The sequence below is a fragment of the Natator depressus genome, chromosome 5 (genome assembly GCF_965152275.1).
Source record: "Natator depressus isolate rNatDep1 chromosome 5, rNatDep2.hap1, whole genome shotgun sequence".
In the NCBI taxonomy this organism is placed as follows: domain Eukaryota; kingdom Metazoa; phylum Chordata; order Testudines; family Cheloniidae; genus Natator; species Natator depressus.
The window spans coordinates 98,412,941-98,435,995 of NC_134238.1; the positions used below are offsets into that span (position 1 = coordinate 98,412,941).

Sequence of the window (23,055 nt, forward strand, 5' to 3'; positions counted from 1 at the left end):
TAATTGCACAATGATTAGACAACACCACACAGGGTAAAGAGTTCATACATTTTATACAATACATTAATATGAAGAGCATGAAAGTTAACATTTCTTGAAAATGCTGCAAAATGAAAAAACAAAACGAGCCAGCTCCTATGCTCTGTAAGTAGGGACAGCTCATTCCTCTAAACAGCTATACCTGCATCAGAGAAGAATCACCACAAATGTACTTGGGCAGAGGTGCATTGTCCCACCATGGAAGAAACAGAGGTGCCCACAGACCACCTGGATCTTGGAAACCTTCAGGGGGCACAGAAGCATCTATGCCCTCTTATTGGCTCCGGGCTCCCTCTGACTGTGACCCAGTCCCTGGAAGTGGCTTTCCTAGGGCCTCCCTCTCCCAGATAAAAAAGAGAAAATTTTTCACTCCGGAGAGGACTGGAAGATAAAAACAGATCACAGGACCCTACCCAGTTTTACCACCTTCATGAGCAATAAAATGACAAATTTAAATAAGAAAGCAAACAAACAAAACAACCCACTCCCTGCTTTGGCTGAAAGCCTTAGGTTAGTCAAGATTACCACATTTAAAGTGTTTTTCAAATTTTATTTCTACGTTTAAAAAGTGTAAAGCTTTATTATTAAAAGTTGAACTCGAAATGACATTAAATGACATTATGGCCTGGATACACCACAAACAAGCTACTTAATAAAAACTGGTTGAAATGCATTGTTATCCATAAAACAGTATGCAACAACAAAGTTGTACAGTCTGTAAATCGAGCAAAGCTTCTATTAACTTCAGTGAGAGTTTGGCTCAGTTAAGAACCACTGGAGAATATATCTCTAAATCCGTGATTGCCAGGGAAAAATCACACCTCTCACAAACTAGACATACCAATAGATATCTCAAACATTCATGTATCTGACAAGTGACAATGCCTGGTGCCCTTTGCTTGTGGATGATTTGTACTGGAGCCTTGAGAGATGTGTCATCCATTGTAGAGGCTGCCTGGCTCACTGCATTTTTATTCTGCCCTGTCTTGCAGAACTCCCATCCAATTGCCTTTCTCCATCTCCACATTCTCAGTTATGTTTTCCCCGAAAACTGTAATCCATTTGCAAAGGATCAAGGCTTCACGGCATTCTAAACTGCACCCAAGGGCTTGTTAAAAGCTGAGCAGATTCAGAGGTTTGGCTTTGTGCAAATATTTTCTTTGAACTCAGTCCAGATGGGTTGATATTTTAAGCTTTGTGGGAAAATCTCACTTGGTTTATGTCAAATGTGGGCAATGTCCCTCCCCTTCAAAAACAAATTGTGTGCTATTCTGATGAAAAATCATAATTAGCCCAGGTTAGCTTGAAAAGTGCATGAATCTTAGTAAACCTTTTGACCAGTCTGGTCTGAGTGTCGTTTGTAAGGCCATCCAAACCTACATGAGTTTTGCCTGGTTTAGGAATGAACATTTAGCACAGCTCTAAAATTCCCTCTCTAATCTAACGTAAACCTCAGGTGACCATGCTGGCAAAGTAATTTCATCTCTGACAAAACAAATACTTTGATTTATGTCTCCAGAAAAGTTCTGGAAAAGTTAAAGCCATGAAAGCCCAAAGGGATCTTGCAACATTGGATGAGTAGGCAACAAAATGGCAGATGGAATTCAATGTTAATAAGTGCAAAGTAATGCACATTATAAAACATAATCCCAACTATACATGCAAAATTATGGGGTCTAAATTAGCTGTTACCACTCGAGAAAGATCTTGGAGTCATTGTGGATAGTTCTCTGAAAATATCTGCTCAGTGTTCAGCAACAGTCTAAAAAGCTAACAGAATGTTAGGAACCATTAGGAAAGTGATTGATAACAACACAGTAAATATAATGCCATTATATAAATACATGGCACACCCACACCTTGACAACTGCATGCAGTTCTGGTCGCCCCATCCCAAAAAAGATATATTAGATTTGGAAGAGGAAGCAAGAAGGCCAAAAAAAATGATTAGAGGTATGGAATAGCTTTCATATGAGGTGAGATTAAAAAGACTGGGACTGTTCAGTTTGGAGAAGAGAGAACTAAGGGGGGATATGATAGAGATCTATAAAATCATGACTGGCATGGAGAAAGTGAATCAGGAAGAGTATTTACTCCTTCTCATAATACAAGAGCCAGAGGTCACCAAATGAAATTAATAGGGAGCATGTTTAAAATAAGCAAAAGGAGGTACTTCTTCATACAACACACACCAGTGGAATTCATTGACAGGAGAAATTGTGAAGGCTAATACTATAACTGGGTTCAAAAAAGAATTAGACTAGTTCATGGAGGATAGGTCCATCAATGGCCATTAGCCACGATAGTCAGGGACACAACCCCATGCTCTAGATCAGGGGTTCTCACACTTCATTGCACCGCAACCGCCTTTTGACAATAAAAATTACTACACGGCCCAGGAGGGAGGACGAAAACCTGAGCCCCACCGCCCAAGGGATTCAGCCCTAGGCAGGGGGCCTGTAACCTGAGCTCCACTGCCACCCAAGGCTGAAACCCTCAGGCTTTGGCCCCAGGCGGTGGGGTTCGGGCTTCAGCCCTGGGTCCCAACAAGTTTAAGCCAACCCTGGCGACCCCATTAAAATGGGGTTGTGACCCACTTTGGGTCCTGACCCACAGTTTGAGAATCGCTGCTCTAGATGTCCCTAAGCCTCTGACTGCCAGATGTTGGGACTGGACGATAGGGGATGGATCACTCAGTAATTGCCCTGTTCTGTTCTTTCCCTATGATATTGGCCACACTAGGAAGACAGGACTGGAGTAGATGGACCACTGGTCTGACCCAGTGTGGCCGTTCTTATATTCTTATGAGAGAATACTCCCACCTTGGGATTCAAAGCATTTTTAAGAACACCAGATAATACTTATAACTTCTTTTACATAAGTTCAAACACCTGCTTTTGTGTTTGTTAGGGTTTTTTTCTTGTGATGTTAGGCTACATTTAGCAGGAAAAAAAAAACCCTTCAAAACATTGTGCTAGGCTTTGTATTTATAGGGTTTTCTCATCTTAAAATGTACCCAAGTGAACATAGTAGAACAACTTTATGACACAGGATAAGTTGTGTTTACACGCACTGCCATCCGCACTAACCTTTTTATTTCATCTCCTATCAGCCCACAGAAAAACAACAACAAAAATCCAAACTAGCCAGTTATTAAATGAATGTCACAGTAGGGCAGAGATCCATTGCGTAATCAGCTATACTTCATGTGGCTGTTGTACAGGGTTTAGGGTACTTGACTTACTATTAGACCAAATGACCCTTCAGAGTTTTCCAGATGTTAAGACAGCTACACAGACCCAGCTGCTGACTTCTAACCAGAGCTACAGCAGCAAGAGCCAGCAGAACTCACTTTTCTGGAACAAGTGCTGATTTTTCGAAGGAGAGATAGGCAAGTGAAATCCATGATTCATGAGATCTTCTATAATCATTGTCACCAGATAGATGTATTTTTAAAATGTGTCTGGAAAAGAAAATGGTCTGGAAATGCTTTTTTTGTTTCAAACTATTCTCAATATGGCACACTGTATGGTGACCTAGTGTGGCATCAGAAGCTAAATTATTTGAATGACATGGAAAATGCTGAGTTATATAAGATCATGAGCAAACAGCTGAAAATGCCCCACCTCTCATTAATCTTTTTAAAAAGTCCCATATTATTTAATAGTAAGTGGAAAAACTTTGTATGGACTTTTTCAACCATCCTATACATTTCAATATTAAACTGTATACCTACTATATGACTTTATAGATTACTTCAAAACACCAATAGAAAGGACATATTCTCTATTAAATTCTACTATTTCTTAGAATTATTGCTATATCTTATTAAATATAAAGAAATGTGTTGTTTCACCCCTATTAAATTCTATGGAACTTTTCCCAGTAGGGTTCTTATTTGAAAGAATTCTCTTTCACAAGAAAAGCAGACATGCAATGCAATGTGGTTGCATGCTGCTATTGGATTCTTCTGTAGCTAGTTAGCATAGCCAAGCATTTAATACAAGTATGTCCCTGGAAAATACATTTATATTTGTGATCCATGTTGTTCTATATTTGTACAGCACCTGACACAATGTGCTCCAGATCCACAACTGTGGCCCCTAGGTACAACTTCAATACATATAATAAATAACAATGTACTGTGAATAAAAATGAGCAGATATTTGAAGCAACCTAACCTTTTTGCTGCACTGTTTCCTGTACATGCCCTGTACAATACCAGCATGACACTGGTATTTGAAATAACATTTTATTAACCATGACAACAAATCAAAGAGATTCTGCATATGGACTGTAATTTTTTCCCCTTTAGATTTAAAACCTTATCCAACTTCCATGATTGCACCCAGGTAGCTAGGTAAAGCACAAGTAAACATAGCCTTCTGTCATGATTTATTAATAGGCAATAAATATGAGGTGAGTCAGCAACTGAAGCTACATGTGAACATACGGGTCACCAAACCTTATTTTGAGTACGTTACACCCACTCAATTGATCTGTTATCCTTTTCACCTCGGTTAAATTTAGCATAACTAATTGCTTGGTAAACAGAAGAAAAAGAATGTGCCAATACATAAAAGTTCAAGGTTCTAGATGAAAGCAAGCATGCACTGGTTATGGCTTTTGAATGATAAAGAATAATTTGGCAGAGGCTGCTTCTTGGCTGGCTAATAAAAGCCAAAGAATTGGTCTCCAGGGCCCAGATCCTCAAAGGTACTTAGGCACCTAACTCCCATTCTACAGAAGTTAGGAGAATAAATACCTTTGAGGGTCTGGGCCTTTGCCTTTAACATCTTCTTCCTAGTTAGCCAGAAAGCAGCCTTAGAGAGAGAAAGATAATAACTTTTGTTGGATTCACTTCTGTTGGAGAGAAAGAGAGAGAGAGAGACAAGCTTTAGAACTCTTCTTCAGGTTTTCTTTAGTGCTGTGAATTAAAAATGCTTAAACAGCAAGTAAATTTTCTCTAATTTATTTTGGTCACTCACTGAGGATTGGTTATTTTAATTAGTGCCTCTGCTTCTAAATCTTATGCACTGTTGCAAAGGTTACCTCCTGGCTAGCTAGTAGGAGAGAGTGAATGGTTATGGAACACAGGGTCCCCTCCTTAGCTCCTGCTAGTAAGCCAAGAAGCAATCTCGGCCAATTTATTTCACAGGGACTGCATGCTCACTTTTATCTAGAACCTTGAACTTTTAGGTATCAGCACGTTTTATTATTCTTGTTTTATCCCTTGGACTTTTATGTGTATTGGCATGTTTCATTTTTTCTGTTTATCAAACATTTGGTTATGATAAATTTAACCTTGGTGAAAACTATAACAGATTAATTGAGTGAGCACACTGTACTAAAAATAAGTTTTTAATGACCCTTAAGTTCATTGATAGCTCTGTTGATCTGTCGCACCACTTTTATGGCCTATTTATTAACTGAAGCAAAAGAGACTTTTATTAACCGTTCTTTTGCCTAGCTACAAGGGTACAATCATTGAAGCTGTAACCTTTGAAAAGGAAGCTATAACTGTAAAAGGCTAAGAGGCTGGAAAGGCAACAGATCTCCCTGACTGGCAAACAGCTGGCATGTTAGGGGCACAGCCAGAGCCCTCTTGTGCTCTAGCTAGTCCAAGCTGAAGAAACGGCTCCTTGGGACCATATCCAGTTTGGATAATTTAGAGCAGCCCCAAGACTGCTTTAAACAATGCCAGGGCTTGTGTAGAACGAGACGCCAAAGCAGTGAGCCACCAGATTCTTCACAGTTCACTCCTGCTAGCTGCACCTAGATAATACTGAGCACAGCTAAGAATTTTCTTCCAAATGTACCATTGCCAAAGTTTCATGCTATTGAAGTGGAAGAGCAGAACATTGATGACTTCTGATGATCTTGCAAGTGAAAGACCACAGGTGTCATTGTCATAGTCAAACATAGCTATGCTGATATTGTAAGTCCAAACTTTTCTGGGAGCTCTTCAACATCAGCTTAATTCAGGAGCAGTGTCTTCAACACTCCAAACAGTGGCCAAGATCAATTGATAATTATGTCACAAAAACATCTGAAAGGCAAAGACTGGAACCTGATATGAAAGTTGCATTCTTCTTTTATGTTGACATCATCATCTTCAATGTAGCACAAAATCAGAAATTTAAAGAAGCGATTGAAGCACTTCACCATGGATATATTATTCTGGACAGATTTAAACTCACAGCTCTTCTACTAGATGCTACAAAGACAGAAACAGAAGAAACACTGGGGAAAAAACTAAAGAATCAAAAGACCACAAGTTGGTTGTTCAGACATCAGAAATGACCCAACAACAGCTAAAAGCATTTCTACGTATTGCTACTGATTCTACATCTGGAAAGAAAATTGCAGAATACCTATCAGGGTTCCCTCCCCACTCTGAACTCTAGGGTACAGATGTGGGGACCCGCATGAAAGACCCCCTAAGCTTATTTCTATCAGCTTTGGTTAAAAACTCCCCAAGGAGTTTGGATTAGTACAAAAGTGAACACTGCCACCACCAAGTGATTCAAACAAACATTTAGGGAGGGCCACTTGGAACCCTATCTCCCCCCTAATATCCCCCCAAGCCCTACACCCCCTTTCCTGGGGTGGCTTGAGAATAAACAAGATGAGCACAGACCAACCTTGGGATTTTAGGGATACTAAAACCCCCAATCAGATTCTTAAAAAACAGAACTTTATTAGAAGCACAAAGAAACGAAAAAAGAACAACTCTGTAAGATTAAAATGGAAGATAATCCCACATGCAGTCAGATTTAAAACACAGAGAATCCCTCTAGGCAAAACCTTAAGTTACAAAAAGACACAAAACACAGGAATACACATTTCCTCCAGCACAGCGAATTTCACAAGCCAAAACAAAGAAAACCTAACACATTTTCGAGCTAGATTACTTACTAACTACAGGAGTTGAGGGCTTGTATCCTTGATCTGTTCCCGGCAAAGGTATCACACAGACAGACAAAAGCCTTCCCCCCCCCCCCCGCCCAGATTTGAAAGTATCTTGTCCCCTCATTGGTCATTTTGGGTCAGGTGCCAGCCAGGTTACCTGAGCTTCTTAACCCTTTACAGGTAAAAGGACTTTGCCTCTGGCCAGGAGGGATTTTATAGCACTGTATACAGAAAGGTGGTTACCCTTCCCTTTATATTTATGACAATACCATATTGTGTCCAAGTTGCTGAAATGCTATCTGAGAATCCAGAGAAATGTAGGACAATTAGCTATGGTCCTTTGTCATCTGCTCTGTTGACAAAAATGAAATGGAAAGTATGAGAGCTTGTCAGGTGCAGTCAAACTACAATTCTGACATAGAGTTGCTCTTTTCCTTGTTGAGACAATAACACCACCTAACGGTCCTAAAGCACAATGTAGAAGTAAAAAAATCCTTCTGCAAATATCAGCCTCCTGGCTGGTGGATTTTAAAAGGATCTCAACTAGAGTTTAGGGGGGAAAAAAGGTAAAGTTTCAATGTTCAAAAAAAAAAAATCTACCAGCTCAATTCTCAATAACATGGTGCAACTCTCCAGATGATGGTCTCTCTGTAAGGATGCTGAAGTTTGCACTGAACACAGGGAGATCTTTGATCAAATCATAATACCCATTATACATAACAAGGGTGTCTACAAAGAGGCACTCAATTTAAAAAAAGCGGTTGAAAAGATTTCAGAAGAACTGATAGATTATTGACTGAGGACAATATTATCTATGATTCAGGGAAAATCAGGATTGATCTATTACCAAAGAACTAGAACCAAACAAGGACAAAAACTAATGGATTATAATTGACAATTCAGAGAGGCTATGGAACCATTCCATTACTTAGCCAACTTAACTGGTCCCAAATACAAAGGTTATAGGTGGAGCCCAGAATGGGAAGAATAGGCTGAAATGTGACCGATGGAACATAATCTTAAATCTTTTACATAGCCAGATTTCTTTCTGAAATCCATGTTTGTGAAGGAGATTGTGTTACAGTTTCTTGCACCAAAATAGTGAAAAACTGTGGAAATAAAAATCATAGAAAAGGGAACAGTTGAATTAAGAATGTTGTCAACTTTTAAATGAATTTTACTGATCCCCTGCATCAATCAAGTGCGTAAGTATGCATTTACCATGTTTAGTTTGGTCTGTTTGAAGCTTTGTAACATGCCAAATAAGTTGGCAGAAGTATATCTGTATTGAGGCTGACACTTGTTAGTGGAATGTAGACTCAGTTATTGTGTTCTTGTCTTACTTGAAAGCTTGCAGTTCTGTGCATCTGCTTTACTGTGTTTGAAGAATAAGCATGCTTGCAGAGTGAATCACATAGCTTGTTTTGTGTTTCATTTTAACAAATCTTCCAGGGCTTTTTAGTGAGTCCCCACTCCCCCTGAAAAGACCAATTGATTTTTGAGGTCTATGGGAATAATTGCAACCACTCTAGCTGTAGGTGTACAATTTTTCAGAAGTCTAGGTATACAACTGTTAATTTTCCTAGATGATATGTTTTACTTCTGGAAAGAAACACTTGGTATTTGTAGCTGCCATATTAAGCTGGTCTATGTCAGATGTTTGCTAATAACAGTGGCCAAGATTTTCAAAACCAGGAGCGTAAAGTTACATTTCTATTTTTGAAAATCTTGACTATCGTGTATATGTTCTGATCTAATGGGATGATTAAGTGGTGCAGAGGGTTTTCTGAAGGCCCCCTGCAGTGGGGTGGATTTCATCCTGAGTGAGATTCAGGAATTATTGTTTCCTGTAGAAGTATAACAGATTACATTGAATTCTGAACAAGTAATTCTGCTTAATCTTAAGAGAATCATCATTCCACATCTTTTTTGATAGAAATGAAATCCTTCACACTGTCTTGGTGAATCTTGGTAATATGTATCTAGTAATGTGCTATAAAGAATATATGTGGATTCTGGAACTGACAATAAGCATATTTTATCTCAATTTGAATGCTACTTATCAAAAGAAAAGTGCACTGTCTGGGATGGGAATGTAAAAGGAGAAGAGAAGCAAAATGGTGAAACTTCAGAAAAATTGGATTATCTTGGTTTGAATGGGAACATAAAAGTTGGGATGCTTATGAGAGTCTTATTCACAGTAGTTGAACATCATGAATCTGTAAAACTCTGCTGAAACAAACTTGACTATAGTCTCTCTCACAAGATTGCAATACTTCTTGCTCATGGTTAAGGCATGCAAATCATCTCATGGTGTTTTGGATCTTCTGTTTCTGATATCAGCTGAAATCTGTGTGTGCAGAAGCATGTGGCAATGAAAAACGTATTTTAAAAAAAGTTGAGCATTTTCAAATGTCAAAATAAATAAAAGGCTTGATTAAGGGATATTGGAATAATGTGGCCCGTTTGTTTGAAGTAGTTCAACCACCTCTAACACCTCGGCAGCCAAGCAGCAGAAAGTCAATAGATAATACTGTGATTTGGTTTGCAATGCACAAAAGTATGGCACAAACAACAGGGCAGATTCTGATTGGCTGCCTCAGTGAGAGTGCATTGATACAAAAGATACATATGAAAATCAGGCTAAGTAAGAAAGGCAATTAAACTAAAACAAAAATGAACAGTCTCCAAAGTCTTGTTTGCCCTTTGAATTCCTGTTGATCACTCCACTGTAACTGGAAATAGATAGGAAATATTGGTTAAACAAAAGGAAGTTGCAGAACTGAAATTCTGTCACATCTCCTCTTGATGCATGCATATAATTCCTGTTCCCCTTAGTGGGAGCAAAGTACACCAGTAACAAAAGATTCTACCCATGGCTGCACAACAATATTGTCTCTCTGACAAAGGGATTTCCTTATTTATTAACTACTTATTATGGTGTGAATGTTTCCACCTATGGTCACTGATGGTCTGCTGTACAATTATTAAGCTTTCATTTGCTAATTGGGTATTACTTGAAAGTAGAATTACTGGGTATTTCATTTTCATTTGGGTATTACTTGAAAGTAGAATGATTTACTCCCTTTAAATGGAGCTCATTGCCCGGCTGAAGGTAAGGATCAGTGACCCTCCCAGTCCATACTGTCTTACTGTAGTCAGTGAAGCATCTGGCTTTGGGAAAGCTCACACTGGAAAGTGTACTCCACCATGGGATTAGAAGAAAGAGGGAGTATTTATCGATAGCGTTGAGGTGGAAATTCTATGTGCTCCAGCATGTGTGTGCCCAGGGGGGGGTGGGTGGGGGGGGGGAGAGGAGGTGACAGTGATCCTCTTTCTACTATCCTTCATGAATCTGCACAGAAGTTGGCATAATAATGCTCCTTTGAGTGCTGGGCTTCAGACAGGCTAGCCCAACTGATGGTGCTCCGTGACCCCCAGGAGACATGTCAGGTTGGTGGGGTTGAAAACATTCTACTTGCATTCATTCTGCACATGCAACATGCTTCAGAGCATCTCTAATTCCATAGCTCCACAGCGTCCTCAATACGCCAAAGAGGAGTGAGGTCACTATTTGGCCCTAAATCTACAAAGGTAGAACACCTGTTCTTTTGTTTTGTTATTTTACTGGATATTCACATATACATATGCATTACCTAGTCACCAAAAAGGAGCTCTAGGTTAAATGCCTCCTACCATTAGATGGCGCTCTCACCTATCTATGGTAACCCATATTGACATGAACTAGCTTTGTGAAGACAAGACTAAAGTACTTTGTACAAAACAGTTCATTCTACTGCAGCTGTTGCAAAAATGAGATGAAACTCCTGTAAAATCAGAAGGCTTTTCTTTTTCTGCCCAGCACCAAACAGCATAAATTACGACTATCAATGAATACTGAGGGGACTGGATGACCAGAGAGATGACTTCTTTTTTCATCTCTAGGGTTGCCTCTCAAATTCAACCTGGATCATTAGTGAAAAAAAAAATTGCTATAATCTGACAAGTTCAGTGGCCTGTATAAAATCAGATGGTAGTCCCAGTTCAGGTTTTAGTGGAGAGGTGTCCATGTCACCATAACTGGCACTATTAGTGGCAGTCTCTGGATTGGATTGAATATGCATGGAAAAGGACCTACTCCCACCTCCAGAGTTAACTTCTAGAACAGAGATAATACACAAGGGCAGGTAGTCTGATGCCTGTGTTGCTGTTCCCCATGCTGGCACACATCCAGTGAATTGTCAGGATGACATTCATCTCCACTTCTCTCAATCCGGTATTTTCACAAACACTAACTTCACTTAGAACATTTGTGACTTTCCATTCACGTAAAAATATTAAGTGTTAAACATCGAACATTCACTTCAGAACATTTTTTTTTTTAAACGGACACAAACTTAAATCCAGCTCAATGTCTCTCTCCCTTCTCCACTTACTTGCCTTAAAACATTTAATATTGAACAATTCATTGTTACAGAAGCTATTCCATTATAAGAAGCACTTTCGCCTTTTGTAATTAAGAGGGTCAGAAAGTTTAATTAATTCAGCACTGAAGACTGGCAGAACATTCCTTATTGTTTTCTAGTGTACTTTATAAAGCATTAGAAAATAAATCATTTTGGTAGGATGGAATCATTCTTTTTGTCAGGATGTGTTAGACAGGAAATATGGTCAGACATTTGTGTTTGTTTCATAGACTGCAAAGTTGCTAAATGTACATTGCAGACCTCTCAGATGGAAATCAGCACTTTCAGTGGAAATCAATTTTCAGTGGAAATCAACACTTAGCTCTGTCCCCTCCACTGACATATTTTCAGTTGATTTAGGCTCTGCCTACAAAGGGCAACAACATTGTTTAATACCTATGCGTAAACACAGTTTAATTACAATTGTTACCAACCTGTGCTATAACCAAGTTTAGCTGGGCAGTGTGGAAGGAGTCAAAATGGTATTTTACCGTAGGTCTCTCCCCCATTTAAAACACATTTATTAACCCATATACACTGGCTGGCTAAATCATGTCATAACCTGAGATGGCCACAAGTATATAGTGATGTATTTTCAGAAATAAAATTTGCAAAAAAACTCTGTGGAGAGATAAAACAGTTTATTCATTATTTTAAAACAAATGTTTTGCAGTAATAAAATGGCATTAAAAGAAGCTTTAACTTTATTGTTTAAACTGGAAACTTTTATAGATTAAAAACATGATGCACTTGTGTTTTTTTTTCTTGGGACTTTTGATAATGTGCATTCCCTGTAATGATTATAGAGGCATAGTAGCCTTACTATAGTTAAGGCTAAAGCTTCTCCCTCATTATAAATCCAGTTTTCAACCCCTTTTCATTTAACAAAGTGAAAGATCTTCCCAAAAACTCACATGCTGCACCTCATCCTACGGTAGAGTTTTCTTGGAAAGTTTGGTAAAAATAAGAGAACTGCAAACAAAGTATAATATTAAGGTTTTTTTTGGTATCAGCTGGACTCCAATGAAACCCTCTCAACCTTAATTCTTCTTTAGAAAACTTTTTTGATTACGACTATGAGATGACTCTCAGACCACTACAAATTTCTCCCTTATAAGGAATCCAGAAGTTGCTTGGACTCTGTACTATTTCCAACTGTACTTTTATTGTGAGGAATCACTGTGAAGCATTAGCTAAGTGATCCCAGACAATCTGCTTGACAAGGAATTCTTTTTTTAAAAAAAATGTTCACTTATAACTCAGATTAGAGTGCTAGCAAAAACTCAGCAGAAGCTCAAAGACACCTGGAGTTCCCTTTAAAGACCAAAGTTCATTCCTGCCTCTCTCGCCTTTCCCTGCAGTGCAATAAATAATAATAATAATTTATTATTATTATTAAATACTGTATTTACATTGCATTAGCACTTAGATGCCTCAGCCAGGTTGGTGCCTCATTGTGTTAGACACTGCACAAACATATAGTAAGTGACAGTCCCTACCTCAAAGAGCTTATAATCATGTAAATGTAAGCTTCAAAACGATTTATAAATAGGGCTCTGTGTCTGTCACGGAAGTCATGGATTCCATGACTTTCCGCGACCTCCGTGACTCCTGCAGTGGCCAGTGTGGCTGACCACAGGACCACCCAAGCAGATGACCCTGGGGGCCAGCTGCTCAGGTGGCCCCAGAGACAGCCACACCGGCTGCTGCTGGAGTGGCTTGGGTGGCCCTGCAGTGAGCCGCACCAGTGCTGCTGGAGCGGCCCTGGGGCCAGCAGCACCATTTGCCGCTCAGTCAGCGCGCGGGAGCTGGCCCCAGGGACCGCCTGAGCAGCCACCTGTGGGGCTGGCCCCAGGGACTGCCTGAGCAGTGGTCCCGGGGGCAGCTGGAACAGTGGCAGGTAGGCAGCCCGGGGGACGGTTGGAGCAGTTGCTGCTTGGTGGCCCCCAGCAGCTGGTGCCGCTGGCCCCCCAGCAGCAGTCCCCCAACTCCCAGAGCAGCACTTCCACCCTCCACCCCCTCCCCGATCCCCAGCTAAGATTTCGTTAGGGGTATATAGTACAAGTCATGGACAGGTCACAGGCGGTGAATTTTTGTTTATTGCCAGTGACCTGTCCATGACTTACTAAAAATACCCATGACTAAACCGTAGCCTTATCTATAAACACAGCAAGGAGCATCACTAGTGTCCAATTTTGGAGAGGAGGGGGAAAAAGGCAGAAGACCTCCAGTCTGAAATGTATCTGCTGCTGTCACAGAGGAAGTATGTTATCTAATGATTTATTTTAAGTTTATTAGATAGAGGGAACCTTCCGCTGGTCTGCTATAAGTGAGTTTTTTAAGCCAGTACTTTCTTCCCCACCCCCTGAGTAATAGGCAGTGTGAATTCCAGACTACTTTTTGATCTCCCCTGGAATAAGCCACAGAAATGCTCCTGTTCAACAACTTGATTTATAGTACGACAGCCAGTCTCCTTTATAACCGAATTCACTCGGCAATGCAACTGGCAATAAAGTGCCACCTTCCTTACACTTCTCAGCAGAGAGATCAAGGATTCAGTCAGTATGGAGACTGAAAAGGGATGGTCTCTCTAGACCAAAACTGAAGCACATTGGGGAGTGATTGGTGTAGGGGAGCCCAGGCCTCTGTTCTGTGGATAAACAGGGCTTCGTTCTCCAGTGCTGCCAGTCTGTTTTAATATGCTTTACATTCATTTAAAAAAGGGGGGGGGGCAAGAGGTCAGATACACTGAAGAAGAACAGGTTTCAGAGTAACAGCCATGTTAGTCTGTATTCGCAAAAAGAAAAGGAGTACTTGTGGCATGTCTCTAAGGTGCCACAAGTACTCCTTTTCTTTTTTTGAAGATGAACAGAAGCTACTTTCTCTCTCTCTCTCCCTGAGAATAGATATGGCTTGGACAAAGTCAATCTAACCCCATTCAACCCTACATAAGATGGCAAGAAGGCCTGCAGGGACAAGTAAGGACAAAATATTTCTTAGAAATGTCAGTTGCTTCTGGATATTATAGGTGGAGCTGGTAGCACAATCTATAGTTAACGGTGCCTGACGCTTTCCAGTATAAGACCCTGTTTTCGGTTGCTTATAATTTTGCCAAACTGACATTTTCTACGCAAGGTGTCTGTCTCAGACTGATTTATTTTATTTTATTTTTGTTGCCAAGTTTCAGCTAAAACAGCTGTTTCTGAAAACAAGATTAGGGAATAATACATTGTTTGGTCATGTTAAAAAAAATCACAGCTGCTTTGTTGAGAAGCTCTAGAACCTTTGAAAAATGTCTGTAGAGACTTGTTAGAGTTTGGCAGCTAAATTCTTTGCCATGCTAGGCATGCTCCAGCCCACGGCTGCAGGGGCAGAGAGGACTTTCTCTGGAACTGCCGCTTCTTGCTGCCAGGGGCTTCTGTAGTGCCAGGGAACAGAACTGGGAGTAGGGAAATGGTCTTTCCTGTGCCCTCCATGCCCCTAGTGCACAGGCAGCATGGAGGAGGAGGCAGCCAGATGCAAATGCAGAGGGGAAAGAGGAAGAACAGAGGCAATAGACTGGGTCAAGGATCCTGGGGTAAGAAGCCAGGGAATGGCTGCTGGGAGCTGAAAGCACAGAGTCAGAGAGGGCACAAGAAGCCAGGAATGGGTGGAGGAGCTTGGGACTGGCTGGGCAAGGAGACTGGGACAAGAAGCTTGCAGAGGAAGAGTGGGATGGTAACTCAGCTTACTGAGATTTACTCGAGGAGCCCTAAAGGAGAGACGGGGACTGGCTGGAAAAGGAGACTGGAACTGACATGAGTAGCCTCAGGGGGATGAAGCTTAGGTCTGGGGAACAGGAGCCAGGGGCAGGGGTGGGGGGGAGGAGTTAGGGTATGGGATGAGGAGTTGTTGCGGGAGAGACAGCACAGGGTAATTAAAGACAGTATCATAATGCATATGCACAAGGTGCCAAATTAAGGTTGCAAAGGCAAATCCTTAATTCTGGGATTTCCTAACTTGCGCGTGCTTGGACTCTGCAACCATAATGTTCTTTTAATGTAGATTTTGGTGTGTAATTTTGAATAGGTTGCCTAATTTAAAAGATTAATAATTCACAGAAGTATCCTACTACTACCTTCCCCTTTGCCCTCTCCACTTGGTTGGCCTGCACTGATCTGGGGCATGCGCCTGCCTTCTGCAGAACGTTCTTCTTAGCTTACATAATCAATCTGTACCACTGTCACTGCTCTCACTCTCCTGCTCCTATTGTCACCTCTGGAGCTGTTCTCTTAAAAGTTTAAGAACAAGCTTTCCAAATCAAAACCCAACCTCCTTGACGCTTCCTGGAACAACACCAAGCTTATGTATCTGCTCGGACACAACATTTCAGTATGCTTTGCTTTTAATTGGGAAAAACCCTACCATTTTATTCAACACTTTTGAGAGCACCTGCCATTGGCCTATTCAGGGGCCTTACCACAGCAAGAAATGACACTTGGTTGTTTTTCCAAAGCTTAAAGTCGTGCTCATTGATTTACCTGCGACTCCTTGTCATGTTTGCTGGGATCCTTTTCATAGCTTTCTGCATAGATTCTGAGGGTAGCTCGTACACTGCTAGAAGCACTAAGTCTGAAGATGAGCCTCGAGGCATCTGAGAAAATAATTCGCAGTCCCTGCAAAAAGAAAGAAGAATATATGGGTGGCCATAATGACTTTGCAAAATTATAATCCAAAATCGAGAGCGAGGAAGGATTATCTCAGCTCAGATCTGGCTCCTCCTGTGTTACTTCAGGCAATTCACTTAATCACTCTGAGCCTCAGTGCCCCATCTGTAAAATGTGGATAATAATACTTCCTTTCTCCCACCCTTCATATTATCTGTTTAGACCGTAAGCTCTACAGGGCACGGGTTTTCTCACTAATGAATGTATCGTGCTGAGCACAATGGAAGCTTGATGTCTAGGGAAGCGTCCAGTTGCTACAGTAAGAATAACATCAGCAGTTGTAATAATAAAATTATACAATTTAACTGCTAGCTTTCTGCTGCTGCTGCTTTGTTGAAGCTGTGTTTCTCTTATGTGCCAACATTACACTGAATTCCCAATGGGATGTCATGTAGTAACACTACAGGTGACATGTCAGGCAGAAGCAAAGTGCATATGAGAAAGCTAGGGAACCATGGAACCAAAGGAGTCAGCAGAGTACACAACAAATAACATATTTTCATATCCCTCAGGGAATGTACATGAAGATGTGGTTATGAGTATCTCAGGGCATGTCTACAAGGGGACACTCAGGACACTTAAGTCTCTTAAACTAAAGGTGTGACTGTAAAGTACATTAATTAAAGTTCATCAAACCTTTTTGTGGATGCTCACATTCTGATTAGTTCACTTTAGCTGCAAATGTTATCCCTCTCTGCTTTCTCAGTACTGTCACTAATTTGTATAATACAGATCTCATTCTGATTCAACAGGAATCTCAAATTCAAGGTTAAGGGTGTGATATACACTAAAAATGGCAACATATTCCTCAGTTTCACCCTGATAGTTGGGTTTGGTGCGATAAATGGAAAAGATTGGGATTGCCTCATTCCATTAGTTCTCATGGAGATTTCAGTGACTCCCTTGTGCAACAAATCATTCTTGCTTTGAAGTAAAGACGGGAAGGGAATGCGGATGCCAGAGCTCTTACTGTGGGAAACTATCAGTAAGCGCATTGAAGGAGTAAAAATTGATGTCTTTATGCAAAAATTACATGAGTGTAACAGAGTGTGCTAGTCAGTCAGGAGTGAACTCAGCACCCTGTCACTCAAAGGCCCACCAATATAGGTTAATTGGGACCTAACTGGAAGATCAATTAACTAGGTAGAGCTACAGCTGAGGGGCTAATTTGAGGGGGGAGGCAACCCCAGCAGCTAGGAGCATTAAAAATGAGAGGAAGGAAGTGCTGAGCAGAGAGCTGAGAGCCTGAAGGAAGGCAGAGGCAGGCAGGCCTAGGTGCTGCTAGTTCTGTTCCTTTCCCCAGAAGCAAGTGGGGGAACTCGCTGGTGGACTGTAAATATATGTAAATAGCCCTACAGGCGGTATCTGGTTGGAACAACACAATAAAACATGGTGGTGGTGAAGGAGACCTGAAGCAGGGTAGTCTGTGATTAAGACCTGAAAGGACTCACCGGGGAGAGCATTTGAAACAGGTACATCTGTATGGTGGAAAAAGAATTGGGAAAAACGAAGCACACGGCAAACGTTGCATTTCGACAAAGATATTAGAGACAATGATTGGCAAATAGGAGATCAAGTCATGCCTTTGTCATCTGCTGTTCCAGTCCAGAACTTACGCCACAAGTGGTTAACCTGGCAAAATGCTGTAAATAGTAAAATGACGGCCAATAATGATAAAGGAGCTCTTGCACCATTTATAAGAAAATATGCTATTGACCACGGTGCATCAATTGCGCAGGACATCATCCTCAAACCCAATCCATGGGATGAAGTGTGTTCGTTGTTTGTATCAGGGATTGAAAAGAAAGTTGAGGATAAAAAGTCAAAAGAGCAAGGCCAGAAAACCACACCATAACACACTACAGTATCTAAGATAATATCTGATCACTCAGAAGACGTCGTGATACTGAGGGAATTAGTGTCCGAGAGCTTGTCTACATTACAGCACTGTAGCTACACCACTGTAGTGCTTAGCAAACACACTATCTACGCTGACAGGAGCACTTCTCCCGTTGGCATAGTTACTCCACCTCCCCAAGAGATGGTAGCTGTCAACAGGAGAAGCCCTCCTGTTGATCTAGCACTGTGTACACCAGGAATTAGGTCAGTGTAACTGTGTTGCTCAGGCAATTTTCCACACCCCTGAGCAATGCAGTTATACCAGCGTAAGTGGGTGGTGTGGACCAAGCCTGAGTCAATTACTATTTTCACATCAAATGGAAATACAGGAAGTGTGCAAGTCCTCCTTCGCAAGCACTCTTCCCTCCAAAAGAAAATGCCTCTCACAGCTATCAATTCTGGGGCAGCCTGTTTTTAAACTATTTCCAGCTACTGCACCTCCATGTTTTAAGCAATGACCCCTTCTCTCAGCTATACCTGCCAAGACTTTGTGAAGTTAAACATTAAAGTAGCTGTATTTAAAAGCAAATCTTTAATTTAACTACTTGGGGCATTCAGTTCAGGGTACTGTATTCTAGTAAACAAAACCCTGAGGGTTTAATCACACATCATTCACATGATACTGAACATTGTATAATTAGATTGTAAGCTTTTGGGGCAGGGACTGTCTTTTTGTTCTGTATTTGTACAGCACCTAACCCAATGAGGTCTTGGTCCGTGACTATGGAAATACAAATAAAATGATGATGACGACGACGACAAAAATTTGACCAATCTACAGTGGGTGCCAAGTTGCTGTCTTCGTCATGTAACTCAATTTTCCACAAGCCCTCTGGGTCCATCACCAGACTGTTTAGCCTCTGCATTGGTGGGAGTGATTGTTCAGATTAACCTGAGGAAAGGCAAGACCAGGATGTGGATATGAACTAGGCAAATTATTTTCCCCTCCAGAATAAACCTTGCCCATGTCAGACTCCGGCCAAGAACAGCTGCAGATGGTTCCGATTTTTATTTTTGAGTCAGGGTGGTTTTCTTCTCCGATACTCACCCAGAAGTGTTTTTATTATTATTATTCTGGTTGTGCACCATTGTGCTCTTTGAGTGTGATACTCACACAGAGACTCCCTCCCTTCTCACGACCATTTTAACTGATGTAATTCCATTGAAGTATTCCAGATTTACAGCAGCATGAGGAGACTCAGGCTGAAAATCTGGCTGAAAAAACCCCCAAAACAAAAACAGGATTTCCCCCCATTTTCTGCTGCTTATTGTGCAGGCTCAAAGAAAGGGCAGATACTGACGTGGCCCCAAAAGATAACCTTGCAGAGGCAGGAATAAGAGTGCAGGAGACAGTGGTGTGCTCCAGCCATGGCAGAAGCTGTCTGGCCAGCATAGGCTCTCTTAGGCCATGTCTACAGTGCGTTGCAAGCACTGGTGGATCACAGGGGCTGTTTCACCGACATCAGTGTGGGATGGTTGGGAAAGGTGCATGACGCGTGCATCTTTAGGAACACAGGTCTGTTCAGAAAGCTGCAAGCAGGAACTTTCTTTCCAGACTGCAAAATAACCACTGGTGATGTTGAAATGCCAATCGTGATCCTGGGAGACTCAGCCTACCCCTTTCTCCCATGGCTCATGAAGCCGTACACCCGCAGCCTGGACAGCAGTAAGGACTGATTCAACCATAGGTTGAGCAAGTGCAGAATGGTGGTGGGTTATGCCTTTGAACATTTAAAAGGTCACTGCTGTTTGCTGACTAGGTTAGACCTTAGTGAAAGCAATATCCCCATTGTTGTTGCTGCTCCAGCCATGGTGAGAAAGGCTATGAGGCATGGGTGAGAGATCTTGCGCTGCAGCTTTTGTGAAGACATCCTTGGGATTACAGGTTGGAACTTGAGAAAAGCCCCCCTTTCCCCTAGCAACCTGGATGGTGCTTGAGGACAGCACCAGTGTAAAGCCCCCCAAATAGTTTGTTTTTTACAAAAGCGGGACCGGGTTGTGGAGAAAAGGAGCCAAACAGGAAGCCACCACCCCCACCCATTTTTCTCAATGCTGCTTGCAATACACGGTGATCCCTTCCAACCACAATGTGTCTGGGAAAGTGTGGTTGTGTGACCCAGATTTCACCAAACAGGGGAGGGTTACTTGCTGAATTGTTTGCAGCTTAAGGGCTAGCACTGAAAACGCCCCCCATTTCCCCTAGGTGACCCTATGCAATATCACTCTCCTGAGAGTAACAGAGGCCTTAGTCAGAACTTGCAGATCAGACCATTTGGAGGAGCTGGAGGAAAGAGAAAATACAAGAATTTAGGACAAAAAGGCCCTGAAAACAGTACTGTTTACTCAGGGGAAAGGGATGGCTAGGTCCCCTCTCTGCCAAGTCACTGTGTTTTATTCCCCCCCCCCCCCCGCCCCAATCCTGTTGCTCTCCATGGCATTGTGTGCAGGGCAAGCTCCTTTTTTCATCTACCTGAGGGGGAGTAAGTCATTCAGAATTCAGAGAAGAGAAATGGTATTTGACTCTTCCACTTCCACCAAGACTTGCTTGAGAAGCCAGTGATCTTAACTAAGCAGAGCTTCAACAAGCTAAAATATTAATGGAACTTTTTTGTTTGTTCAGGTATGTGCTGAAGCATTTCTAGCACCATATAAAGAATTGTTTGGTTGATACTAGCCATTAACTCGAGAAAATATGTAATAGGAATAAATCCCACCTCAGTAAAGGGTTGGATTAGATGACCTAATAGGTATTTTCCATCTCAAACTTCTGTGATTCTATTAATAATCCTTTTAGTTACTAGTACAAACATTGATGTCCAGTTTTTCAAATTTCTGGGCAACGTTTATTCACCTAGTATTTTCAGTTCGCACAACCTATGTGACAGAACGCCACAAATAGGTAATGTTAAGAAAAAAGGTTTAAAATGGGCTTTTCCAATAGCATGGGAACTTCAGGCAAACGGAGGAGAGAGTAGCACATTAGCCATTTGTTTTCTCTCTCCAGAATTTGTTTAGCTAAGACAATTGTAGAGTTCTGGTGTGAAACCCTGGCCCCAGTAAAGTCAATGGGAGTTTTGACCAGGATTTCACCCCAGGTGTCCACAAAAATTATTTACGTCCCATTCGTGTGAGCTGCTGAATGCTTCTTGGTGGGTGCTGACTCCCTTCAATTATATTACCATGAGGAGGAAGACAGATTAAAGCAGGGGTCTCAAACACGTGGCCCGCGGGCCGCATGCAGCCTGCAGAGTTATTTCCTGCGGTCCGCCATAGCTCCCCTCACCTCCCGCCCCCCGTGCGCCGCATCCCTGCTCCTCCGCCTACCTCCCAAACAGCTATTTGGCGGCACTTGGGACTTTCCAGGATGGAGGGGGGAGGAGCGGGGACGTGGCACGCTCAGGGGAGGAGGTGGAGAAGAAGCAGGGCTGGGGATTTGGGGAAGGGGTGGGAAGAGGTGGGGCAGGGGCTGAGCCTCATGGAAGGAGTAGAGTGGGGGTGGGGGCAGGGCCAGAGGCAGGGTTTTTGTATCTTGTGGGGAGGGATAGCTCAGTGGTTTGAGCATTGGCCTGCTAAACCCAAGGTTGTGAGTTCAATCCTTGAGGGGGCCATTTGGGATCTGGGGAAAAATTGGGGATTGGTCCTGCTTTCAGCAGGGGGTTGGACTAGATGACCTCCTGAGGTCCCTTCCAACCCTGATAGTCTATGATTCTATGATCTTTGTATGAAAAGGTATCAGTGATGCAGCCCTCAGCCAATGTACTTGTCCTCATGTGGCCCTTGTGGTGATTTGAGTTTGAGATCCCTGGATTAAAGGGATCCTTGCACAACTGGGCCTGTATTTTGGAAGAATGTCAGATATGGAACAGGTAGCTCAAGGTATATAACATTATTGTCATTTAAACTTTCCAGGCTCCAAAACCCCAAAAGTATTGTCACAAATATTTGCAGAAAGTGAATAAACGGGGCCATGAGCAGCATCCAAGGTCATGTATAGGTTTAATTCCAAGGAATGTTTGCAAGTACCATTTTGCAGTATTCAACCAACTTTTACTGACCGCTAGCATGACAAGGCTCATAAGACTGCTTAAATACACTCCCCGCACACTGTATCTTGTGTAGCAGCAACAGCACTGAGGAATGACTGTTTCATTTGACACAGGAGGCTCTGAAAGCTCATTTACTCATTAAATCATGGTCTTTGGAAGAAAGCGTATGTATGCTTTCCAAAACACACACTCACAATCTGATACAAACTGCTCCCCCAACTACAGAGCCGCCTGGTAATGTAATACGACCAGCATTTCTAGTACTTGGAATTCTCTCTCTCTCTCTCTCACTCACAGACACGCATCTCCCTGTATTTACTTCCTATGCTATTTTGCAGCTATTTTCTTCCTCATTTTGTATTATCTGGTGACAGATGCTCGACCACACACACTCTCACAAATGGGGGAATAACAGCTGATACACGTCTAGAAGGCTTAGAATTCCTGCAGCACAGCTGAGAATACTCCGAACAGGGGCACTACAAAGACACACCAGGGTCTACTCCTTAAAACAACAGGGTTACATGCCAGGAAGAAATAATTTAATAAGGTAACAACAACCTTTAGATACTGACTTTCAACATCAAACTAGAGATGACCCCCCAAACTGTATGATTCCCATACAATATCTAAACACTTCAGAGTTTATGTGGTTTGCATCTAGGCTTTGGGCTCATTATTTATAGAGTGTCCAACTGTGAAATCTTGATTCCAACCTTGTCCCTGAAAAGTTCAGGGTGGTTCTAGAACCAGCAAGGCTTTCACTCAGCAAGCTCACAGAAAAGAATAAAAGAGCCATTCAGTTTTGATACATCCCCTTTATTTTCTAGAATCTCGCCCCATTGCATCTGGCACGCCATGAATTAAAATATTTAATAACAAATAATTGTTACTAAGTGAAACGTGAACAAGCATGAATTTTAAAATGTTGAAGACTGCAGTGCCGCTCTCTGTAAAAATGAACACTGAGTTTCCTTTTTCTTATAA

General features: G+C 41.8%; 1 protein-coding gene across 1 annotated transcript in view; it reads right to left on the reverse strand.

Annotated features, from left to right (window-relative positions):
* PGM5 (phosphoglucomutase 5) overlaps positions 1-23,055 on the reverse strand; it is a 108,906-nt gene that overhangs the window by 3,205 nt on the left and 82,646 nt on the right. Inside the window, exon 10 of the mRNA XM_074953286.1 lies at positions 15,938-16,072. Within this exon, the coding sequence (XP_074809387.1) occupies positions 15,938-16,072 (135 nt within the window). The remainder of the gene's footprint in view (positions 1-15,937; positions 16,073-23,055) is intronic.